The following is a 19,821-nucleotide window of genomic DNA, read 5'->3' as shown; positions in this document are numbered from 1 at the left end:
AAAATGAAGCCACTATTGCCCTCACTTGGTAATCATTTTAAGAAATTTCTCTCTCTCCACAAGAACTATACCAGCAAACTCATGAAGACGCTCATCAGATTAAATCTATCCTTAAATACAGAGGTGGGAGCGGGGGGGAACCAAAAACTCTCAACCACTTCCATAATGTAACTAACTAAGCAGTAAGGTTAAAAAAAAGTGAAAAAGATTTTGTACCATATTTTTCTGAGCTTTAACTACATATGAAATCAGACCAGCTGGCAACAGAAAAGGGTTTGGAAGTTTGGATCCCCTTTCCACATATTTCCACAGCTTAAAGTATTTGAATTGCTTTTCAGTTTAACTGTAAGTTTCCTGGATTTAGCAATTCTGTTTTGAAAATAGCAACAGCAGCCCTATCACATAATTAAGAACAAAATATGTGATTTCATCATGTCCACCTTAACAATCATTTATTGGCAGCATACTGAAAGCATTTGTTGATAGTATGCTTTCACCCAGATCCTGGAAGATACTGAGCACAAACAGCAAGCTATTTCACAAATCATGGCTCCCTCAATACTTTGAAGCAGAGGGCAATTAGGCTTACCATGCTTATCAGCTTCCTATTTTTTTAATTATGCACATAATCAGAAATACAAGGACATGAACCCCGGCAGACATAGACAATACTTCTAAACAACAGTATTTCTTTACCTTGCAAATGCTTGCATTAGCTTCCTTCTACAGAGACTGTCCTTAGTTATTAGGTGGTCTGAGCTCCATGCCCACAGAATTTACACTTCCATGAACTGATTATTCAGAAGGGATTTCAATGTGTTCTAGAGCTCTTACTACATAAACTTTCTCTTCTACTAGGATGCTGTCATCTTAAGGGATATCATGGGCCAGTTCAGCAACACATCAAAAAAAAACCAAAAAACAAAGTATTAAACGACTCAAATCTACTATCAAAAAACCCCAAGCTTTAAACAGCAGAATCAAATGCCAGCTTAATACATTCGCCAGGAGCTGGTTTGACAGCCTTACTCGCCTCATGCTAAGTGCAAGCCTGCAAATGGAAAATCCAAATTATTTCTAGAGCCTCTGTAAATAGCCTCTGGATGTTAGAACGGTGACAGATCACAAGTACAACGCTGGCAATAGCCCACACCCCTTACACTGTGTTTTGCACTTGCTTGGGATGCAAGTGTTACTACCACTGAAATACTAGTTATGATTACCTTCGGTACTCTACAGTTCTACAGCTTTTCATACTATACTTCACTGTATCTTTCTTCCGCTGTAGTAACAAGGCTACTCATCCACCACACTTGTTCTCTCCAGGAAAGACAAGGGACTTGCATGCTACAGAATGTCTTGCTTCAACAGAAATTTACAGGTTATTTTTAGCAACACTAAGGTCATAGGAACAGGCCTTACTGTAAGAGCAGAAAGTAGGAAGACTTCAATGCTTGTAAAACCTTCTAGGTGTTAACCTGAGATTAGAATAAACTCTTGAGAAATCTTATAATCTTTTAGAAGATGATTTCATTCCAGGGTCCCTCTCTCTTCCAATTTCATTCTGGGGCCCCCTGCTTTTTTCGGATTTTGGGCCCCCTGCTCTTTTCCCATTTCGGGCAACTTCTAAGAACAGAATATTTGCCACCTAAAAGATAAGGGCCAAGATTCTAAAAGCAATTTAGAAACTATATGGTAAGGTGGCACAGAAGATAAAGGGCAAGCCTGATGTTTTCCCAGTAACACAATTTACAAGCACATGCTGCAACATTCTGCACAAGCTATTTTCTTAAGTACTGAAGGCTTCATGCCCAGGTATCTCATATTGCTATAATCCAGCCAAAGAGTGATGAAGGCACAAATAACAGAGGCCAGGTCATCAACTGCCAGGACAGGGCTGTTTCCTAGCCAAAGCATTACTTGTGGATGCTGCTATGTGGGAGCTTGCAATCAGCCAGGAATCCAAGAGTACTCCTAAACTGGAGGCTCTGTCCACATGCAGAAGTGCATCTTCAGCCAAAGGAGACTATTTTATCAAGTGAAACTCTTCAAAACACTATCTTCTGCTCACTAACACCACCTCTTTCTTGCTCTGCTTCAAGTTTCAGTCCCCCACTGTGATCTGATCCTGTCCAAGTTCTGGACTACTCCATAGGCTTTGCAATGCAGAGACCCAACACACCTAACACCGTTGTGTACCACTGGTAGTTAAGTTTGTGTGGTCTGAACGGTTCAACAACTGCATCCGTGTTGCTTTGATTTCTTACAAAGAATTTTCCTGTAGGACTTGTCAAATAAAAAAAATATCTAGCAACAGGTGAAATTTTCCACTATTAGTCAGACAGAAAGTTCTCCTGCCACTTCAGTGCATTCTTCTGAACCCACTTCATCTAAACCAGCAGTTCTTCTTGTCAACAATGTGAAATATTATAGAGGTAACCAAAAAAGCAATGGATGTCTGTTCTGTATCCACCATCAGAGGGATATCAACTCTGCTTTGGTCTGAATTCAGATTTGTTTTCTCTATAATGCAGGTTCTAACCACAAGTTTTCAGAGTTGGATTTCTCCTGTGTTGACTGAACTCTCTTTCCTCTGCCAATGGGGACTTCGGGAGGGGCAGGGGGGAGACAGGCAGAGGATGCAGGAGGAATGGTCCCCTATCACAGCATTAACCTGGGGCACCTCTGTGATATGTATTACATATATATGGGGCTCTGAGCAACCTTATCTAGTTGGAGATGTCCCTGCTCACTGCAGGGGGTTTGGACTAGATGACCTCTAAAGGTCCCTTCCAGCCCAAATGATTCTATGATTACACAGAGATAATATAACTCACAGCAGCAAGGACATTGGAAGCACTTCCCCTGTCTTGATGTTATGTACCGCTTGTATTGACTGTCTAAATTGAACAACAAGTGATATCAAAGATACTCATTTTCATTAACTTCTTTCCTTGGTCTTACTGCAGTCCTGTTCTCTCAAAGATCATCCCCTTCCAATGAATCTTGTCCTTTTAAAATCTGAGGAAAGGAATAAGTTAAGAAAATTAAGGACACCTACTAACATGATACACAAGAGATTAGATTCCAAAAGCCTCTAAACAGAAATATTGTGGGAGAACTTCTACCCTAAAACTACAGCTGGAAACAGGAAAGGTTAAACCGAGGTTGACTGTGCACTGTTCAGTTTCCACACAAACTGCTGCCAGCAACACAGTCTCCTAGGCAGAAGTAGCAGCAATCATATTGTGAACAGCCCTGGCAGCCTCCCTCCCTTACACTGCAGCTTCTCTTTCCTCAGCCGGACAGAGGAGATGCCCTTCATTTCCAAATTCAAAACTTAGAATGGAGAAGCGACACTCGTACATTCAATCGTTCTGACACACTTGCTCATGTCTCAGCTGGTCACAGCCAAGTCAGAGGCACATGCCAGCTTGGATGAAGGCAACAACCAGTTCCCTTTACCAGCAACTACACGCTGCTACAGAGCTCACCTTCCACAACAGCACATTTGCCTTCCCTCTGGCTGCACTTTGTCTTGGATCGGAGACAGCAAAAGCGCAATCAAAAGCATGCAGTAGGGTCACAGTAGTGGCAGCAGATGGCCTGGGCAGCAGGAACCAAAAAATCAAGGGAGAAATCCTCACTAATTCCTTCAGACTCCACAAACACTCTCAACCTCCAGACTAACAGTACATCACCTAGAGGCATCCCAGCTCTCTGCCTCACTGTCATGCTTCAGACTTCTGTCAAAAACGACCTTTGGCATTCAGACACTGACAGATTACTGTCCTCCCTGCCCATCTTGTCAGAGTTCACTATAAACCTAATAAGCAAGCTGAACCTCCACCTTCAATAGGCCACCTACTCCACAAGTGACAGGCAGCACTTTTTCCTGTTGACCTAGCAATCTACAAAACATGTCACAGAGCCCATACTTATCTCTAGAAATCCTCAAATCCACCACACCACGCCAAACTTTGATTGGCCTCTAACCCACACCCCTACACTGCCTTAACCCAAACAACCTACCCTTTTACTGTCATGCATGCAGGCAGGACACTACCCGAGGGGTTGTATACCGCTCTTTGCCTTATCTCCAGCATTACTTCAGGAAATGAATTGACCACAAGGTACAGTTTGTCATATGCAAGTCATTTTGGAAATACGTAAACTGGATCATTAAATATTTACATAAGATGTTACATGGGTTTGCATGAAACTTGGCAGCTCTGGAATGCTTATTTGAGACATCTAGTCAGGGCCTGGGAAAGGAGGAGGAGAAGAGAAAAGACCCTGGAGTGGGAAAAAGGAAGGAATAGTTAATCCCTTTTCTCTCAAACAAGGGCTACAGGAAGAGCACATGATGATAGGTTTTTCCATGACTGCACACAGAGTTCCTGCCCACATGTCCTGGAAATAACCAGTGTAGTCTTTCTATAAGCACGTTCCTCACATTTTATGATTGGAGTCACTTTCTCAGTCCCTCTTCCCTTCCCTACCTATGCATTAGATTTTGGCTTCGCTGTCAGTCTATTAGCTGCCGCTCTATTTAGGGAGCTAAGGCCACATAGAAAGTTGTTTGCACCACTTAATTCTCTTTATGGTTCCCATGGATTGCTGTTAAAATCAGGATAAAAAGAAACAAGACACCCTAAGGAAATTGTTCAATGGACTAGAACTGGTAGAGGAGAACTACAGATACTTCCATTTTTAACACTGTCAAGGCCTGGACTCCAAAATGCCACCTGGGACCCAGTTCCCCTGTAGTATAAGACAGAAAACAGAAGTCTAGAGACCACCACAATCCCCCTATCTCCAACAGGAGTATTTTCCATACCATCCATCCACCTGATACGTCAGTTAGCAACTGAGTATGAATAGGAGCCAAAGCTTGTAAGAGAATTACTAAATATGAAAAGGAGTTTTGGTGACATCTCTATGATGGCAGAGTTTCTCTGAACAAAGCTAGATAAATTTATTCAAGCAGTACTATGTTAAAGAATAAGATCCAGGAGCAGTTTTACCAGCTGTCTGCAAGAACAGGAAAAAAAACCACTTTATTTTCCTTTTTTATCTTTTCATAACAAATTTGCAAGTTTCCAACTTCTGTACTGCCATTAACAGGATTTTGAACCTGTGGAGCATAAGGAAACACCATGAGGGTGACTGAACACTGGCACAGATTGCTCAGAGAAGTTGCAAAGTCTGCCTCCTTGGAGATATTCAAAACCCATCTGGACATGGTCCTGGGCAACTGGCTCTGGGTGGCCCTGCTTGAGCAGAGGGGTTGGACCAGATGACCTCCAGAGGCCCTTCCAACTTCAGCCACTCTAATTCAGTGAACCTCTTCTATTCTGTTTCTCACACTTACTGTGTCTGTTAAGCACAACAGTAGGGTCACACAGTTATACTCAGAGACCCACCATGCCTGGGTAGACAACTCTCTGCTACCCAAAGACACACTCAAAAGACTGGGGGAGGGAAGTAACTTGAGGAACATGAAAGATGAGGAAGGGGTCTATAGAAGAGATCAAAAATTAATTTGCCAGTTAGTATTTAGCTACCTTTCCTGCAGAATTTCCTGAAATATGCCATTAAGAAGACAGGTTGCTGAAGCTAGCAAGACCCACTTCTTTTTACCAGAGAATGGTGACATGCAATGTGAATATTATATCTACAACACCGCAAGATATACAAAGATTGTTCAAGGAGTCATTTTTCCACTCCTTTTTTTAAACAACTCTTTCAACCAAAAGAGTAGTTTTGATGAAGTTCAACAAGAGCAGGTTGTTAAAAATTAAACCCCTGTCCAAGGACCCTAACTAAGGGTCACATCATATACCACACACAAGTGTCTAGCTACCTGCCATGGGAACCAGAAGGGCATCACTAGGCCATGAATTAAATATATATATTGTTAAAAATATAAAAAAATATTTAAATTATGTATGTATAAAAATATATATAGTAGGCTTCCTTGCAACTCTCAAACAGTAGCAGCTTGAGGCCCAACCACCCCATTTTGCAGAAGAAAATTCAAGGTGAAAAACACATTGTCTAAAATCAGGCAACATGCGTCTGTACAGGCAGTAAGTTTCTATTAAAAGACATATATACATAAACATACAGATTATTTCCCCTCAGTGACTCAAACCCTGCTTATCTTAACCAAAAAGCAAGGTAGCAGCAGAAAGTCTCCTGGCTCAATGCACTATCCATTGGTGCAAAATCCTGTGGGGACATCTATTGAAAATCACAGCTCCACAGCTTCTGTGTGAGGCGATGTCTACCAAAATGGTTGTATCTGATGCCAGGTGTCCATGTAGAAGTGAGTTATGCTCCCTAAGAAGCAGGGGCCTGCCAGGCAGGGGTTACTGCAAGGGGGACAGGGCTGCTGTGGCTCAGGCCAGCTCTGGCCTAAGTGCAGCCTGTGAGGTAATGCGAATTCCTTGGCTCAAAGCGAGCACCTGAATTCTTTGGAAACCACAGGAATCCAGCACAGAAAAGGTAAATATCCCAGCGGAGCCAGTGCTAATTAGGAAGCCAGGCTACTGAAGGAGGGGGTGCTGTGAGGCTGAGGGGGGCGAGCTCAGGCAGCAGGATGGCAGCTGGGGGCAGCTGCTGTGAAGCCCAGCTGTCTACCCTGCCATGACAGAAACTCTCATGTCCCTCTGGAAAGTCTCCCCCAGCTGCTGCTCCTTGGGCCCTTTGCAACAACATTTGGTTTTCAGCTCAGTACTGCATTTTTTTTTTTTAAATCTATTTTTCAAATTCAGTCTAAATCTGACTAAGAAGTTCCTGCTGGGCTAGGACCCCTCCAGCCACACAGGCTCAGAAATAAGGCTGCTTAAACCTGGTAGCTTAAGCAAAAAAGTAGGCTATAGAGAAGCCTCCCCAAAACAAGGAGCTATTTCACTATGAACTCCCCACACCATGTGTCAAGTCCACATTATGTCTGCAGGTACCAAGCAAGAGAGGTTCACCAGGCTCCTTTCTGTCCCACAAGGAGCTACACAGAAGGAGGGAAAGTCAGGCGGGAGAGAGAAAGGCATCCCTAGTTGGCAAAACCGGGAAGGTTCACAAACAGCACAAGCTATTCCTGGCCCCATGTCCTCTTCAGCTGTACTTCAGACACAAGTCAGGCTTGTTATTATTTCCTTGCACGGATGCCCCTCCAAAACCCAGTATAATTCACCAATTCAACAGTAGGCTCTAAGAGTAAACTTGGGACTTCCACATAACTGGGCCTGGTGAGTCACCTTCAAAAGTATGTCAAAGTTTGTAATTAAGACTGTAGTTTATTAACAATACACCTCTTATTCATACAATATAAAAAGTATATCAATAAATATATTCCATCACATATTTTCGAAGTCTCAGATAAATAAAACTACCTAGATTTTTAACATACGATCAGATGATTGAGTTACACCCATAGGCAAACCTGCAGCAAGCTTACCAAGACCATCTCATTCTCCAAACCTATATCTTCAATGCAAAGGTCCCAGCTACAGTTATTCACAGGCTGTGAATCACAGATGGCCAATCTAGGCAATAATTGCCCTTTCCAGCACCAAGTTACTAAGCATCTGCCAATTTAACAGATGTACAGCAGCATACTTTCTCTACGTGTTCTTGTTTTTGTTGGTTTTTTTTTCTCTTTTTCAAAAGGTACTAAAGAAGTGTTCAATACCACATTTTTCAATTCAGCAGACAAGGATCTTAAGCCACCCAGTGCTGCTTTATGCCTTAAGCATTGCTTCAGTCTTGTTTCAAGCCTTGAGAAGGAGGAAAAAAAACCCACCCCACTCCCTCCAAACAGATCACTGAATATCCCCAAATGAATCTATTAGCAGCATTCCTTCTAGAGGTGGACCAGGCCCAAAATATGCAAGAGGAGGTTTGATAGAGTTTGAGGGAGGGAAGATCAGAAAAGTAGTATTGTAATGAAAACATAGAGCACATTCACTGATACTGTTCTTAGTAACTCTCCAGAAGTCTGATACCTGACTCTGCTACCTAAGGCTCTGTCCCTATGTCTCTGTTCCTACTAAATACAGCTTATTCCACAGAAAGTTGGGTGGAAATAGCTATAAAAGAAACCTACTCAGCATCAGCACTTCCTAAGTTCTACTCAATATTATTTTAGGGGATAAACAGAAAAAGCTTTGAGGTCAAGATCTTCCTGAAAAATTGCATTTAAAAAAAAAAAAAAAAAAGAGAGAACTTCAGCCAGGGCAAACCAAACAGTTATTGAGTACTTCCAGCACAAATCAAGCAACAACAGCTGAAGGCTTTGTTATACACCTCTAGGTACATATCCTTAACAACTCCTTCAAAGGAAATTTTTTCTTCACTCTTCCACATGGAAAGTGAAACACAAGTTACACATGCTGGATCCATAATCCCTTTCTCTTCCTTGGCACTGAAGCCTCAAATTCCACTCTAGATTATGTCTTGACAAGTCTAGCTGTGCCAAGCGAAACCAGGCCTAAGGAAGTGTCTAGTCAAACATCACAAATGTGTATTATACCAAGTCTGTTCCTTTTAAAGATCGGCACATCTTATCGTTTCCTGATAGCACTCCTTTTCTGGTACAGGCCACCAACTTTACTGAAACAGTCAGGCTCCTCTTCTACTTGGAATATGCAAAGCATAACACTGGAGGGGAACATTACCTTTCAGACATAGTAAGAAAAAGAGAAAAAGAAAATTAAAAGAACAACCCAGACGAGGTCACCCTGACTACACTTTAGAGACTACCTACCTTCAGAAAGAAAACTTAAAATGTGGAAGCCACCATAGCGCACCACAAGCACTAGCAGAGGTCCCGAAAACAGATTCCTTTATTCTGCTGGTGGGTTTCCCTTTAGATTGCTTCAATACCACCTTTGATTCCAGGCCCTGATCTTACCTCCCAGTTCTCTGCTACAAATTCCTTCCACTCTTAAGCAGTGTGGGGGTTTTTTAAGCAAAGAATAAAACCCAGCTTCTACTCTCAAAGGCATTCCCCCTCCCCCCACAGCTAAAGTTTTGTCCCAGCTTTAAACCAAAGCATTACACTGTGTGAGGAAATAAAAGGGTCTCTCTCAGCACCTAACTCGCACTGTTAAATGAAAGCCAAAAAAGCTAAATAGGAATCCAGTAGCTCAGGGTTCCTTACCTCTCACCAATCCAATTTGCAAATCCAGGGTATGGGAAAAATCCAAACCGCTAAAGCTAAAGACCACCAGTGCCACCTGGAGGCCATACAGAACAGCCCACCTACAGTTTTCTGTCAACCTCTGCTCATGCTTGAGTCCTGTCCTCCAAAGACAGCTTGCCAGTCCTTGCTGCACAAACATACCAACTCTACAGCCATGGAAGGGAAAAGTTTAAGAGTAATTAGAGATATTGGCTGCAATACATTTATACCTATCACGTGAAAGCATTCAACTACAAGTCTTGCTACAAGCCTTAGCCGTAGCTGACACTACAGCTAAAATTGCTCACCGGGCAAGTAACAGTAACAGAGCTAGAGCTACCCTCCAGAGCCAGGACTGTCCTTGGACCAGAAATAACATCCTATTATTCCCTCTACACCAGTCCCACAGTTGTACTGGTACAGCTGACCACATCACATTAAGCAGTATTAAGATATCTAGTGCCACAGCTAGTCTCCACGTACTACCTACCTCTCACAGAGAGCTGTAAGATGAGATGCAATTTGAAGGAAAGGATAACTACCATTAGTAATACTGTGCTGTCCCGTATATATACATTCCACTTGTCATGTATGTGGACACCACGTGCTCTAGATTTGATTATAGTTTAAACAAACAGAATCTAAACACATATAAGACTCTTAAGGATTTTAAACCACTGAGAAGTGATTTGCAAATATTACTGCCACATTGGATCTTACCAAGATGGAGAGTCCCAAACTGTTAAGACTGATGATTCTGGATGGACACTTGGAAAGAAAACTTATTTTCTCAGAGTTGACTACAACACTGTTTCAAGCTCTAGAGATGAATATTCTGAATGTCAAAAGAACAAAGAAATTCTGCCAGTCAGCATCCAGGTTATCAAGCAGGGACACTGGCTCACAAACTCAAGGAAATCACATCATTGCTTCAAGAGACCTTTTACCTAGGATAGCCCAGGTGATCTACAGTCTTGCTACCAGTAGGAGCTCCTGGACTATTATCTTTCAGGAAGGTATTTCCAGGCATATGAAGGATAAAACAATTATTGGGAACAGCAAGCACAAATTTTCCGAGAGCAAATCATGTCTGATGCCTCCTGAATGACTTCTAGGATGACATGAATGGTTCTAGGGACAAAGGGAGAACAGTGGATGGCATGGCCCAAGAGCTGAGCGCTCAAATGGCCTCTGTAAAGCTAAAGGAATGGGCTAACAGAACCCTCACAAACTTTAGCAAAAGCAAATGCAGAAGTCTTGCACCTGGGAGGAATAACCCTGTTCAACAGTACAGGATGGATGGATAGAAAGCAGCTGTGCAGAACAGACAAGCAGTCCTGGTGGACAACAAGCTGAACATCGGTTAGCAGTTTGCTTTTGCAACAATGAAGGCTAACTACATGCTAGGGTGTAACAAGAGTGTAACCAGTAGGCTGAGGAAAGTGGTTAATACCTCTTATTTGTGAGTGCTTAGCAAGCACTGGACACTTATCTGGAACGTCATGTCCAGTTATGAGCCCCTCAGTACAAGCAGAAGTATTGATTAAGTGAGGCAAGTCTGGCAGAGAGCTATTAAAATGGGCTGAACAACATGATGTACAAGGAGAAGCTGAGGAGAAAAGTATTGTTTAGCCTGCAGATAAGAACGCTAAGAATAGATCTAAACTGTTGTTTATAATGCATGCCTATAAAGCCAAAGCCACACTTTTCTCAAAAGGTGCAGAGCAGAAGGACAAGAGGCAACAGTCAAACTGCAACAAGGGAAATTCTGATTAGATATAAAAAAACCACACATATTCACAGTGAGAATGGTCAAGCGTTGGAACAGGTTGTCAGGAAAGACTATGGAATCTCCATTCTTGGAAGATACTCAAAACTTTAAGGCTGTAGAGCACCTGCCCAAGCTTTGAAGAAGGTCTTGTCTTGAGGAGGAGGTTGGACTAAAAACCTCCAGACTTCCCTCCCTACCTAAATAATTTGATGATTCTATCTTAAGGGATTCACTAGAACTGTCTGACCAGTGTATTTCAGTCAAAAGAATATAATTGTTGCCTTCCTCATTTCCTTCCCCACCCCTCTAATACAACTAGAACTGTTAAAAGAGGAAAAAAAAAAGCATACACATCCCCACATATATTTCCCTCTCAAGCAAAACATGTTATTCTACTGTCAGAGACAAAAATGCTGTCTATCATGGAACTGGCACACTTGCCCTCAGAGTAGAACAGTTCTCTCTTACACAGATGGATTTTTCCAGAGTTAAACTCCTTTGTTACAAGAAGATCAACAGAACTACCTTTAACATATTAACGATGGTGCAAATCCTATTTTGGAGGCCTGTTATGCACTGACCATTTCAGAACTTCCTAGTAATCTACTCATATATTCACAATCAATGATCTTGTTTCCCTCTTCACTTTCCACTAATATGCAATATCAGCAACTAACAATTTAATTGCTGATTCACAAGAGAAAAGTCTTGCATGCTAGGCATGTTTAAGGCTCCTTTTCCAAAGTGAGTGTAGTTGTCAAGTTTTCCACTGACCAAGATGAGCTACCCCTTCCTACCCCACTTTAGGGAAACAATCTGTTCACGTTATCTTTGCAGGCAGAGGCACATCACAACACACCTGAAGGGGATCTGTCCATCAATTTGAAGGAGGATATTTCTTGTGGGATCATTATTAATGTACCCTTTTGGACTCCATATCTGTTTTCGATAAAGATAAGTTGGATCCAGTAGCCGTCTAAGTCAGAGCCATGCAGGCTTGAACCCTAGAGATATTCTTTCTGGGTACCTCAGATGTGCTTGTAAGATAGATTCAGCATTGCTTAAAACCTTTGCAGAAGACAGTCCTATGATGCTGTCTCTCAAACACCACTACAGTTAAGTTTCTGGTCTGTTGGAAATTGAGGGGTGATAATTTCAAATTTATTAGTTACTACAAACAGGTATTTAGGTAAACTTCTGTGATGAAGAGAAACAGGTACTTTTGGCAGATAAGTGTTCCTCCTGGGAATCTTAAGTATCATTCATGACTTACACGCAAAAGAAAATTGACATCTTGCAGGGTAAGAACAGTCAAATAGTCTAAACCCACTTACTCAATACTGTAGAAAATATAAATACTGACCTAAAATTTAGAAGAGGAGTTGAAAGTATTAAAACAAAGGCCAATACAGCCAACAACAGGTCTCCAACTGCTTTTCTCTTTAGGATTAAACAGAAATTGAGAAAGTTTAGATTCCCTTCACCTTGGAGAATGGAGAAGGGGCACAAAGGCACCAAGAGTCCAAAGAGGTTTCAAAAAGAATCCAACCTTGAGAATGAACATGTCAATGACAGTGTATGTGGCCATTGAACCCTTAAGAGTTGAAAGCTTGCTTTATTTATTACATATATAATAAAGTCCCTCACTAAAGATGCTATAATCGTTATATAAAGAAAACTGATGGGACACAGCATAACGAAGTATCATATATTTAAATTCTGCAGAACTCTCCAACTGGCAATTCCCTCATTTGCTATTGTGTCAGGAGCACAGAGGCAAGCCAAAACATCTTTGGATCACCAAGTGCAGGTACACTGATAAAGAATAAACCTCCCCTACCTGGCCAATCCTTCCTCGTAGAGATAGATGACAAGTGGATCATAGGATGTAACCAGAACATAGAGGCGCACGTCAAATTTGAAATCTGAAATACAGTTGTCAAGAGTCAGTGACTGCAAACATCTTTCAGACATAGTATCCAGTTGAGGAATTTCAATAGACCCTGAGAGCAATAAGCCATTATCTGCTGTTGACATAGGTGCCTGAAGCTTTCCCAGTTGAAAAAATTCCAGAGTTCAAGGAATTCTCTAGTTACATTTTTCTGGTACTAGAGGAAGATAGACCACTCAATTATTCAACTAAATTCCTGCAAAGGTTGCAGAGATCCTCAGGTGTGGGGCTGGGGGAAGAGAAAAAAGCAGTTCCTAAGCACACTCACCATCTATGAGCAGGGGGTTGCTGATGTAACGAGAAACCAGGATGTTGTCTTCCACGACAATCTGGCTTGGCTATAGAAGAACAGAGAATCCAAGAGTGAAAAAACAGGAGGCTTACTGAGTAAGAAGATGACTAGATCAAACCCACCATTTTTTCCAACTTTTCTCTCCTAAAGTCACTCTGTACCAACAACTATGTCTAGGGAGGGAGGAAACAAAAACAAAATGAAAAGACACCATTGTCAGTCACAACATACTTAAGGTAATTAGAGCCTAACCAGAAGCCTGGGAATGATCAGATTGCCAAAAAAACTGCCAAAAACATTGCATCTTGCAGTTAAATGCTCATTAGAGTAGAATACGGATTTAACAGCCACATGGCAATGATATAAAACAGGCAGGAAAAAAGCACATCTAAGAAGTGGCTGTCATTTTGTTTGCTTCTCAAGTGTTTAACTAGACACATGGAGGAGGGGTTTAGAAGACACTGGAAGGAGTATGTAACTACCGTTGGTAAGGAAGTCAAGTGAGGAAAATGACTCTTCAACTGGTGATCTTTATATCTGTATCCTGGGCTGGTATCCAACCTTTTTGCCTACATGAGTAAATACCTTCTACTGAGGTTAGGTTCACAGCAGGGGCTACTGTACCAGGAAGATGCTACCCTTGTAGCTCAGAACAGAAAGCTCTATGACAAATATGCATCACAGTCATGGGATCCGTTGAAAGAGCTTTTACTTTTTGCTGTACACAAGCCTCTCTCTTGCAACCAGTTAACTACTCATACTAACAGTTTTTTGCAAAACATTTTCTTGCCTTCAGTTTGCAAAAGAGCCAAGAGAATCCCATCATCCTGCCCTTATTCAGTTTTGCATGTATTCAGTCACATCACCAGCATCATGAGCAGGAAGCCTAAGCACATAGAGTGCACACAGACAATGTGAGGGAAAAAGCTCCAGTTCCCTCAGCACATCACACAAAAGTGACAACCCGATTTATTATGGATCAGAGAAATTCAAAGGTTTTTCATTTTGCTGGGGTTTTTTTGTTGTTGTTTTTAAACACTTTTGTGATGAGATTCTAGAAGACACTCCATTAATGGCATCACACTGAAGGAAACTGAAGTCTTTGGGTCAAACTAGCTGAAGCATTTCTGGAACAGATATACACAAAGGGAGACTGGTCCCAGAAGGGTCTTTTCCCCAGTTCATGGCCAACTGCCATATAAGCCTGAGCTCGTTCCTCTCTTTCAAGCAAAGAAAAAGCTGAGTGCAGCTCTGGAAACACTTATCTCATACACTTGGCGAATTGCTCTCTTATTTTATGGGAAATGATCCAAGCAGAGAACAGATGAGGCAGCATGACCCCTTCAGTGCAGGGGAGACTAAAGGGGTTTGAGTGAAAACAAAATGACTCACCAGTCAGTTTCGCTGCTGAGAATATTTATTGGAATCCCCTCATCTGTTTGGCTCCTGCCCAGATATATTTGTTATCTATAACAAGTTAACTCCCTGCAAAGCCCAAAAAGGGCAAAAGACACTATAACCAGCACATTGAATTCAAAGAACCATCCCCATTACACTTCAGTAAGGGCACACTGGCATTTAGATAACACAGCTCTAAGACTGTACCACACAAGGTTTCATTTTAACTGATCTTTTCCAGGGGGAAGAGGGAGACAAGGAGACTGTTTGAGGACTTTTTAGGTCACATAGGGAAACTAAGGAGAGTTCTGGGAATCTTCCTGAGGCCAGCCTACTGTCAGCCACAAGGAAAGCATGAAGCAGTACAGCTTCCTAAACTGTCTCAGGGAGCACGAACTTGCTCCTAGTAAACTAAGACTTGAAAGAAGGTTGCAAGATAACCACAGCATACAAAGAAATAGATTGCTTTTGGGTATGCAGCATAGGCCCAGACAGGCTTTGCCAGCTGCTCAGGATCGTTGAACTGCTCACCAACACATGGCTGAAATCCAGAGCAAGGCCAGTGTCTGGTTAGGTGTTTCCATGCCCCTTGCCTGGAAGCTGGCATAATTTTGCAGACAGTGTTACTGAAGAGCAGTCCTTCTGCTAAACACTTACATTGTTTATCAGGTAGACACCTCGACCCCTGGAAGAGGCCACGGGTTTCACTATCCATGGGCCTCTGTCCTTAGCATAGGTATCTGGTTAAAAGAAAATAGCACAAGTCTGAAACATCTTCCATTTTGCTTATTTACAGATGAGCAAGAATCGAGAATGTTGCCTACAGTAAAAGTTCTAGAGAACTGCATAAGGAGATCAAAGTCTACTTTTTTCATGTCTTATTTTACTGCTTGGGACTCACTGCAATTATTACAGCCCCTCCCTGAAGCCCATCCTGTTGCTCCGATAGATTCATTTCTCTGCCCTATGCCTCCTTTCGGTACTTCTCTCTTCAGTACTCCCAGATATTAGAGAGTTGTGGGGATATTGTGAAGTTGATCATCAACAACACTCTGCACAAAAAAAACTCGGTTCTGGAGCCTTTAGCCCACATCAGCTTCTTGAGGACTTATGCAGGCATGGAGTAAACAGTAGAGTAGAAATTATATAAAGAAATTAGGTGGGCCTTTTCCACTGTCTTTCCAGCTTCCTCTAATTTTGTTGCCATAACCAATGGCACCATCAACAGGTTGGGATATTAAAAGTAATGCCCTTTCCCTCACCCAGTTATTTTGCTTTAATTCTGGGCATCATCAGTGATTCACTTACTGCAGAAGTCCTGATACTCTGTCGGGAGGATAAAGGTCTGAGGTAAGATATGGAATGTCTTGAATCCATGGGCCAGCTGCATACGACTGACGTTCTTGTAGAGTCGGTCCTTTCGTGTTAGTTCATATGATCTGAAGTCCCAAAAGAAGAGACTATCTATTTTTTCCCCCCACATTAAAAAAAAAAAAATCCACATCACAGCGACCCTTCATCCTAGTTACTAAAGCATCTGTAGCCCTGTCAGATGTCTCAACCCTAACCTGCAACTACTCTCCAGTTTTACTGTCTCTGTCCTATGGCTGTATTAATATCCATCCTCATTTGCAGCATCTCTTGCAATTTCCGAGACAGACTGAAGCACAGCAAACTGTCAAAATGGTGTTTGTAAACTTTAGCAGGTGAGATATGACTATCTCTGTAACTAAGAACCCAAAGCCCCAAATACTTTACTTATACCACAAAATAAAGGAAAAAAAAAAAAGTAATTAAGAAATCCAGAACTTGGGCTATAGACAAGCACTTCAACTCACATACTACCTCTCAACAACCCCAAAGACCATTTAGAATGAAGACAGCATGTGGCACAGTCCCAATGCATTGGGACTTTACAGTATCATGTATCGTCTATTTTTTTAGACCTATCTATGTTCAGATTTTTGCAAACCAGTAAAAAGGTATCCAGCAAAACATGGTAACAAGGTCTTACCTAGGGAAATGATTGACTTTCTGAATATCTGTAAGGGACCGCAGCAAGTAGGGCTTCAAGTGTGATCCTGTCCACATGAGATTATAATCACTGCTATTGGGGTGCACCTAAAAAGCAACATAAAAACACCACATACATAAAAATATAGAACTAATGAAAAGCACCACCACTTGTCCTACGGACTGTGACCTTATGTCTATGAGACCAAAGCAATTCTAGTTTAAGACAATCTCCTCTACCCATCCCTAATATTAGGGCAACTCTAGCCACAGTCCTGTCCTAAGCTACTATACGGTTGTGCTGGGAAATAACCATCTCATATTTTTCTAAAGAAACTTGTTTTGTTTTATAGACTGTTTAAACCCAATTTGTAAAGCATTTTAGATATCTTCAGGAAACTTGCGAGACCAATTCCTCAACTTGGTGTTATTTAGAAGAAAATCCAGTATAGACACACATCTCTCAAACTGTCATTAGCTGCACATAGGACATTCTGTAGAGCAAGACAGATACTAGAAGAGAAACGTGAAAACACTACATCAACACTTCTGTGAGTTTGCAAAGGCTGAGAGATTAAATCCTTTCAGATCTTCCCAAGGGTGTGAGATGACACTTTAAAAGCAAGAAGAGAAAAAACACATGACCCAACTTCAGCATCCCTTTTCCCCTGATTTTGCAGGCTTAAGGCTAAAGGGTACTTCTCTGAGAGAACAAAATCGCAACATATTTCCTGTCTGACTTGCAGAGTATGGAAAAAAAACCCACAACCTCAAGGGGGGTCCACAGCAACTTTCTGGTTCTAACCCTGCAGAGTAAAGAAAAAAAACAAAACACAAAGCAAAACACAAAAAACCCCAAAACATAATCATCATCACTACCTCCCAGCCCAGCACATAATCAGATCTGAAGTATGTTGCACTCACCTCATGGAATCCATGGGCAGTCAGAATGCTTCGAACCAGACGGCTGTCTGTTCTCACAATCTTATAGGACAAGTGGTAGCGCTCTGTTAAGACGGCAAGAGACATGATATTAGAGTCTGCACCTAGAATAATAAACCGAAGTTAACTATGCTACCAAATAAGAGAGAAGAGCACCATAGGACTCAGCACAGTACAGCTGCACTTAACCCACAATGGAGCATCCACACAGTAGCAGCGCTTAACAGGCAAAAGGCGATAAGAAATGCCTGTCCATCTCTTGGGACTTTAACTCCAATGATGGCATTGAACTGACTTACATCAGTCCTTCAGTCTAATACTGTTGCACCACCGAACCCTACCATATTAAACCAAAACACAGGGCATCCTAATAAATGCCCAGATTTTTTTCTTTTAGAACAGTTCTTTATATAGACTACTTTATAACACTGCAAACATGATTTCAGCTTTTTTCTCTATTCAAGATTGGTACTCCTAGCTAAAAGTAATTATGCTATATGCCCCTCACTGACATGGTTAGCTTACATGATCACTTTTCAGATCTTGAAAACCCAATATAAAATACTGAATTTTTGGTCACATCTCATCCACCTGTACTGATCTTCCAATAAATAAATGTGAAAAATAGTGGGAAATAAAGTAAATAGGACAAGGAAAGAAAAAGAGAAAAATCACTATCCAAGTAGAAAGTCAAAAACAAAAGCAGTAAGCAGCACTGGAGGTATAAGATAAACAGAACGCAAGTAGCAAGCCAGTCATCATACAAAAGGATGTGGCAATCCATAAAAGAGTTCAAAGAAAGTAGAGGCAGAAATTGCAATGCTAGAATACAGAATCACTTGGAAAAGGCACTTTACAAATTGGTTCAAACCGAGAATAGAAAGATGAAGATTAGATTAAACCTCAGGAAATATGTACTACCAATAAAAATAAGGCTAAAAAAGAGTAAGTAGTATCATAATCCGGGACCAGATTAAGGTCAAGGAAATTTAACAAGTTGCACTAATCAGCAGTCGACTTGTTAAACCACGAAAAGCCTCCACCTCCTGAGAAAAAGCAGAAGGGACACCACACTCCAGTTAGGATACAAGTTACAATTACCATCAGCTTCTGCCACCATTCAAGTATGTTTTTAACTCACATGAAAAGGATCAGGAGTTTCCACACACAAATCACCTTGTCCACCCCTTACCCCAATGAGTCAGAAGCATTTCTGCTTGGATAGGATATTAGAAATGAGGGCACCAATTACTTAAGAAAGGGAGAAGCAAGAGAAGAAAGAAAGCATCAGCATCTTCACAAAAACAAGCTGCGTAGATTTTAGCTTTTCTCTAACTCAGCACATCCAGAATGAGCTCCCAGCTGTACACACCCGCAAGTACTACCTCCTGCAATGCAGCATGACTATTTATAACCATTCTGCTTCTTATTTAGAGGCTCTCCCTTATTTGACACTAGACAGGTTTGGTCTCCCAACTCAAACCCTGCTAGAGCAGCAATCATTTTGCATATGGCCTTGCTCGCAGCTGTGACGCTGTAGACACAGAGATTTGTTACTACTGCTTACTACTGTTCTTACAACTGTGGGGTTGGCTGCTTTATTTTCCAGAGAAACCCTCTCAAAACTCATTGCAATGATTGATTTTAAGTTCTTAGCAAGAGAGTAGTGAATTTATATTCTGATCCTAACTTCTAGCATGGCCTCCAAGTTCGATTTGCAAGCAGACAGTTCCAATTCAAAACACACCAGGACCCAACGCAAAGACACAATAAACATTCACCAATTGATCAAGTGTTTCCGAACATCTCAGCGCTCAGAGACAAGAGAGGATCATGATTTCCTTCCTACGATGTCCTCTTCCCCCCAACAAAGAGAAGGGAACATCCAGGTAAGAGACTTCTACCTCACGCCTTTGGCCAAAAGCTGGCACATAGTTGCACCCACCTCCAATTAGGCGGAGGTAGCTGTCATTGGTCAGAATGGCATCAGCATGAAACACCAAGACAGGGATCCGCCTGCAGCCGCCACCAGTCCACTTGATACATGGATGATCCCTGAAACGGCAAGATAGTCAGCATAAGCAACTGCTGAGCCTCATACGCGCCGCAGTTACTCACAATGAAAACACCGCAATTTTCCACACTCGCCCATGCTTACCCACCTAGCCTCTCGGCAAGACACAGGCAAATACACTGTGGGAAAATAATGGAAGATTAGCAAGGAGGATTGTAAACACACTCAAGTGACTTGCAGCTGGGGTATACAA

At 41.7% G+C, this 19,821-nt stretch overlaps 1 protein-coding gene across 1 annotated transcript in view; it reads right to left on the bottom strand.

The window, feature by feature from the left end:
- TTLL5 (tubulin tyrosine ligase-like family, member 5) overlaps positions 1–19,609 on the bottom strand; it is a gene marked incomplete at both ends in the record, with an annotated part of 79,119 nt that extends 59,510 nt beyond the window's left edge. Inside the window, 7 exons of the mRNA XM_009700008.1 lie at positions 12,799–12,883; positions 13,178–13,247; positions 15,257–15,339; positions 15,908–16,038; positions 16,614–16,720; positions 17,537–17,619; positions 19,500–19,609. Coding sequence (XP_009698310.1) covers positions 12,799–12,883; positions 13,178–13,247; positions 15,257–15,339; positions 15,908–16,038; positions 16,614–16,720; positions 17,537–17,619; positions 19,500–19,609 — 669 coding nt within the window. The remainder of the gene's footprint in view (positions 1–12,798; positions 12,884–13,177; positions 13,248–15,256; positions 15,340–15,907; positions 16,039–16,613; positions 16,721–17,536; positions 17,620–19,499) is intronic.
- Positions 19,610–19,821: the final 212 nt, after the last annotated feature.

This window comes from Cariama cristata, unplaced genomic scaffold (genome assembly GCF_000690535.1).
Source record: "Cariama cristata isolate BGI_N322 unplaced genomic scaffold, ASM69053v1 scaffold16985, whole genome shotgun sequence".
Classification (NCBI taxonomy): Eukaryota; Metazoa; Chordata; class Aves; order Cariamiformes; family Cariamidae; genus Cariama; species Cariama cristata.
The sequence above is the reverse complement of the archived record's forward strand: the minus strand, read 5'-3'. Positions and strand labels throughout refer to the sequence as shown.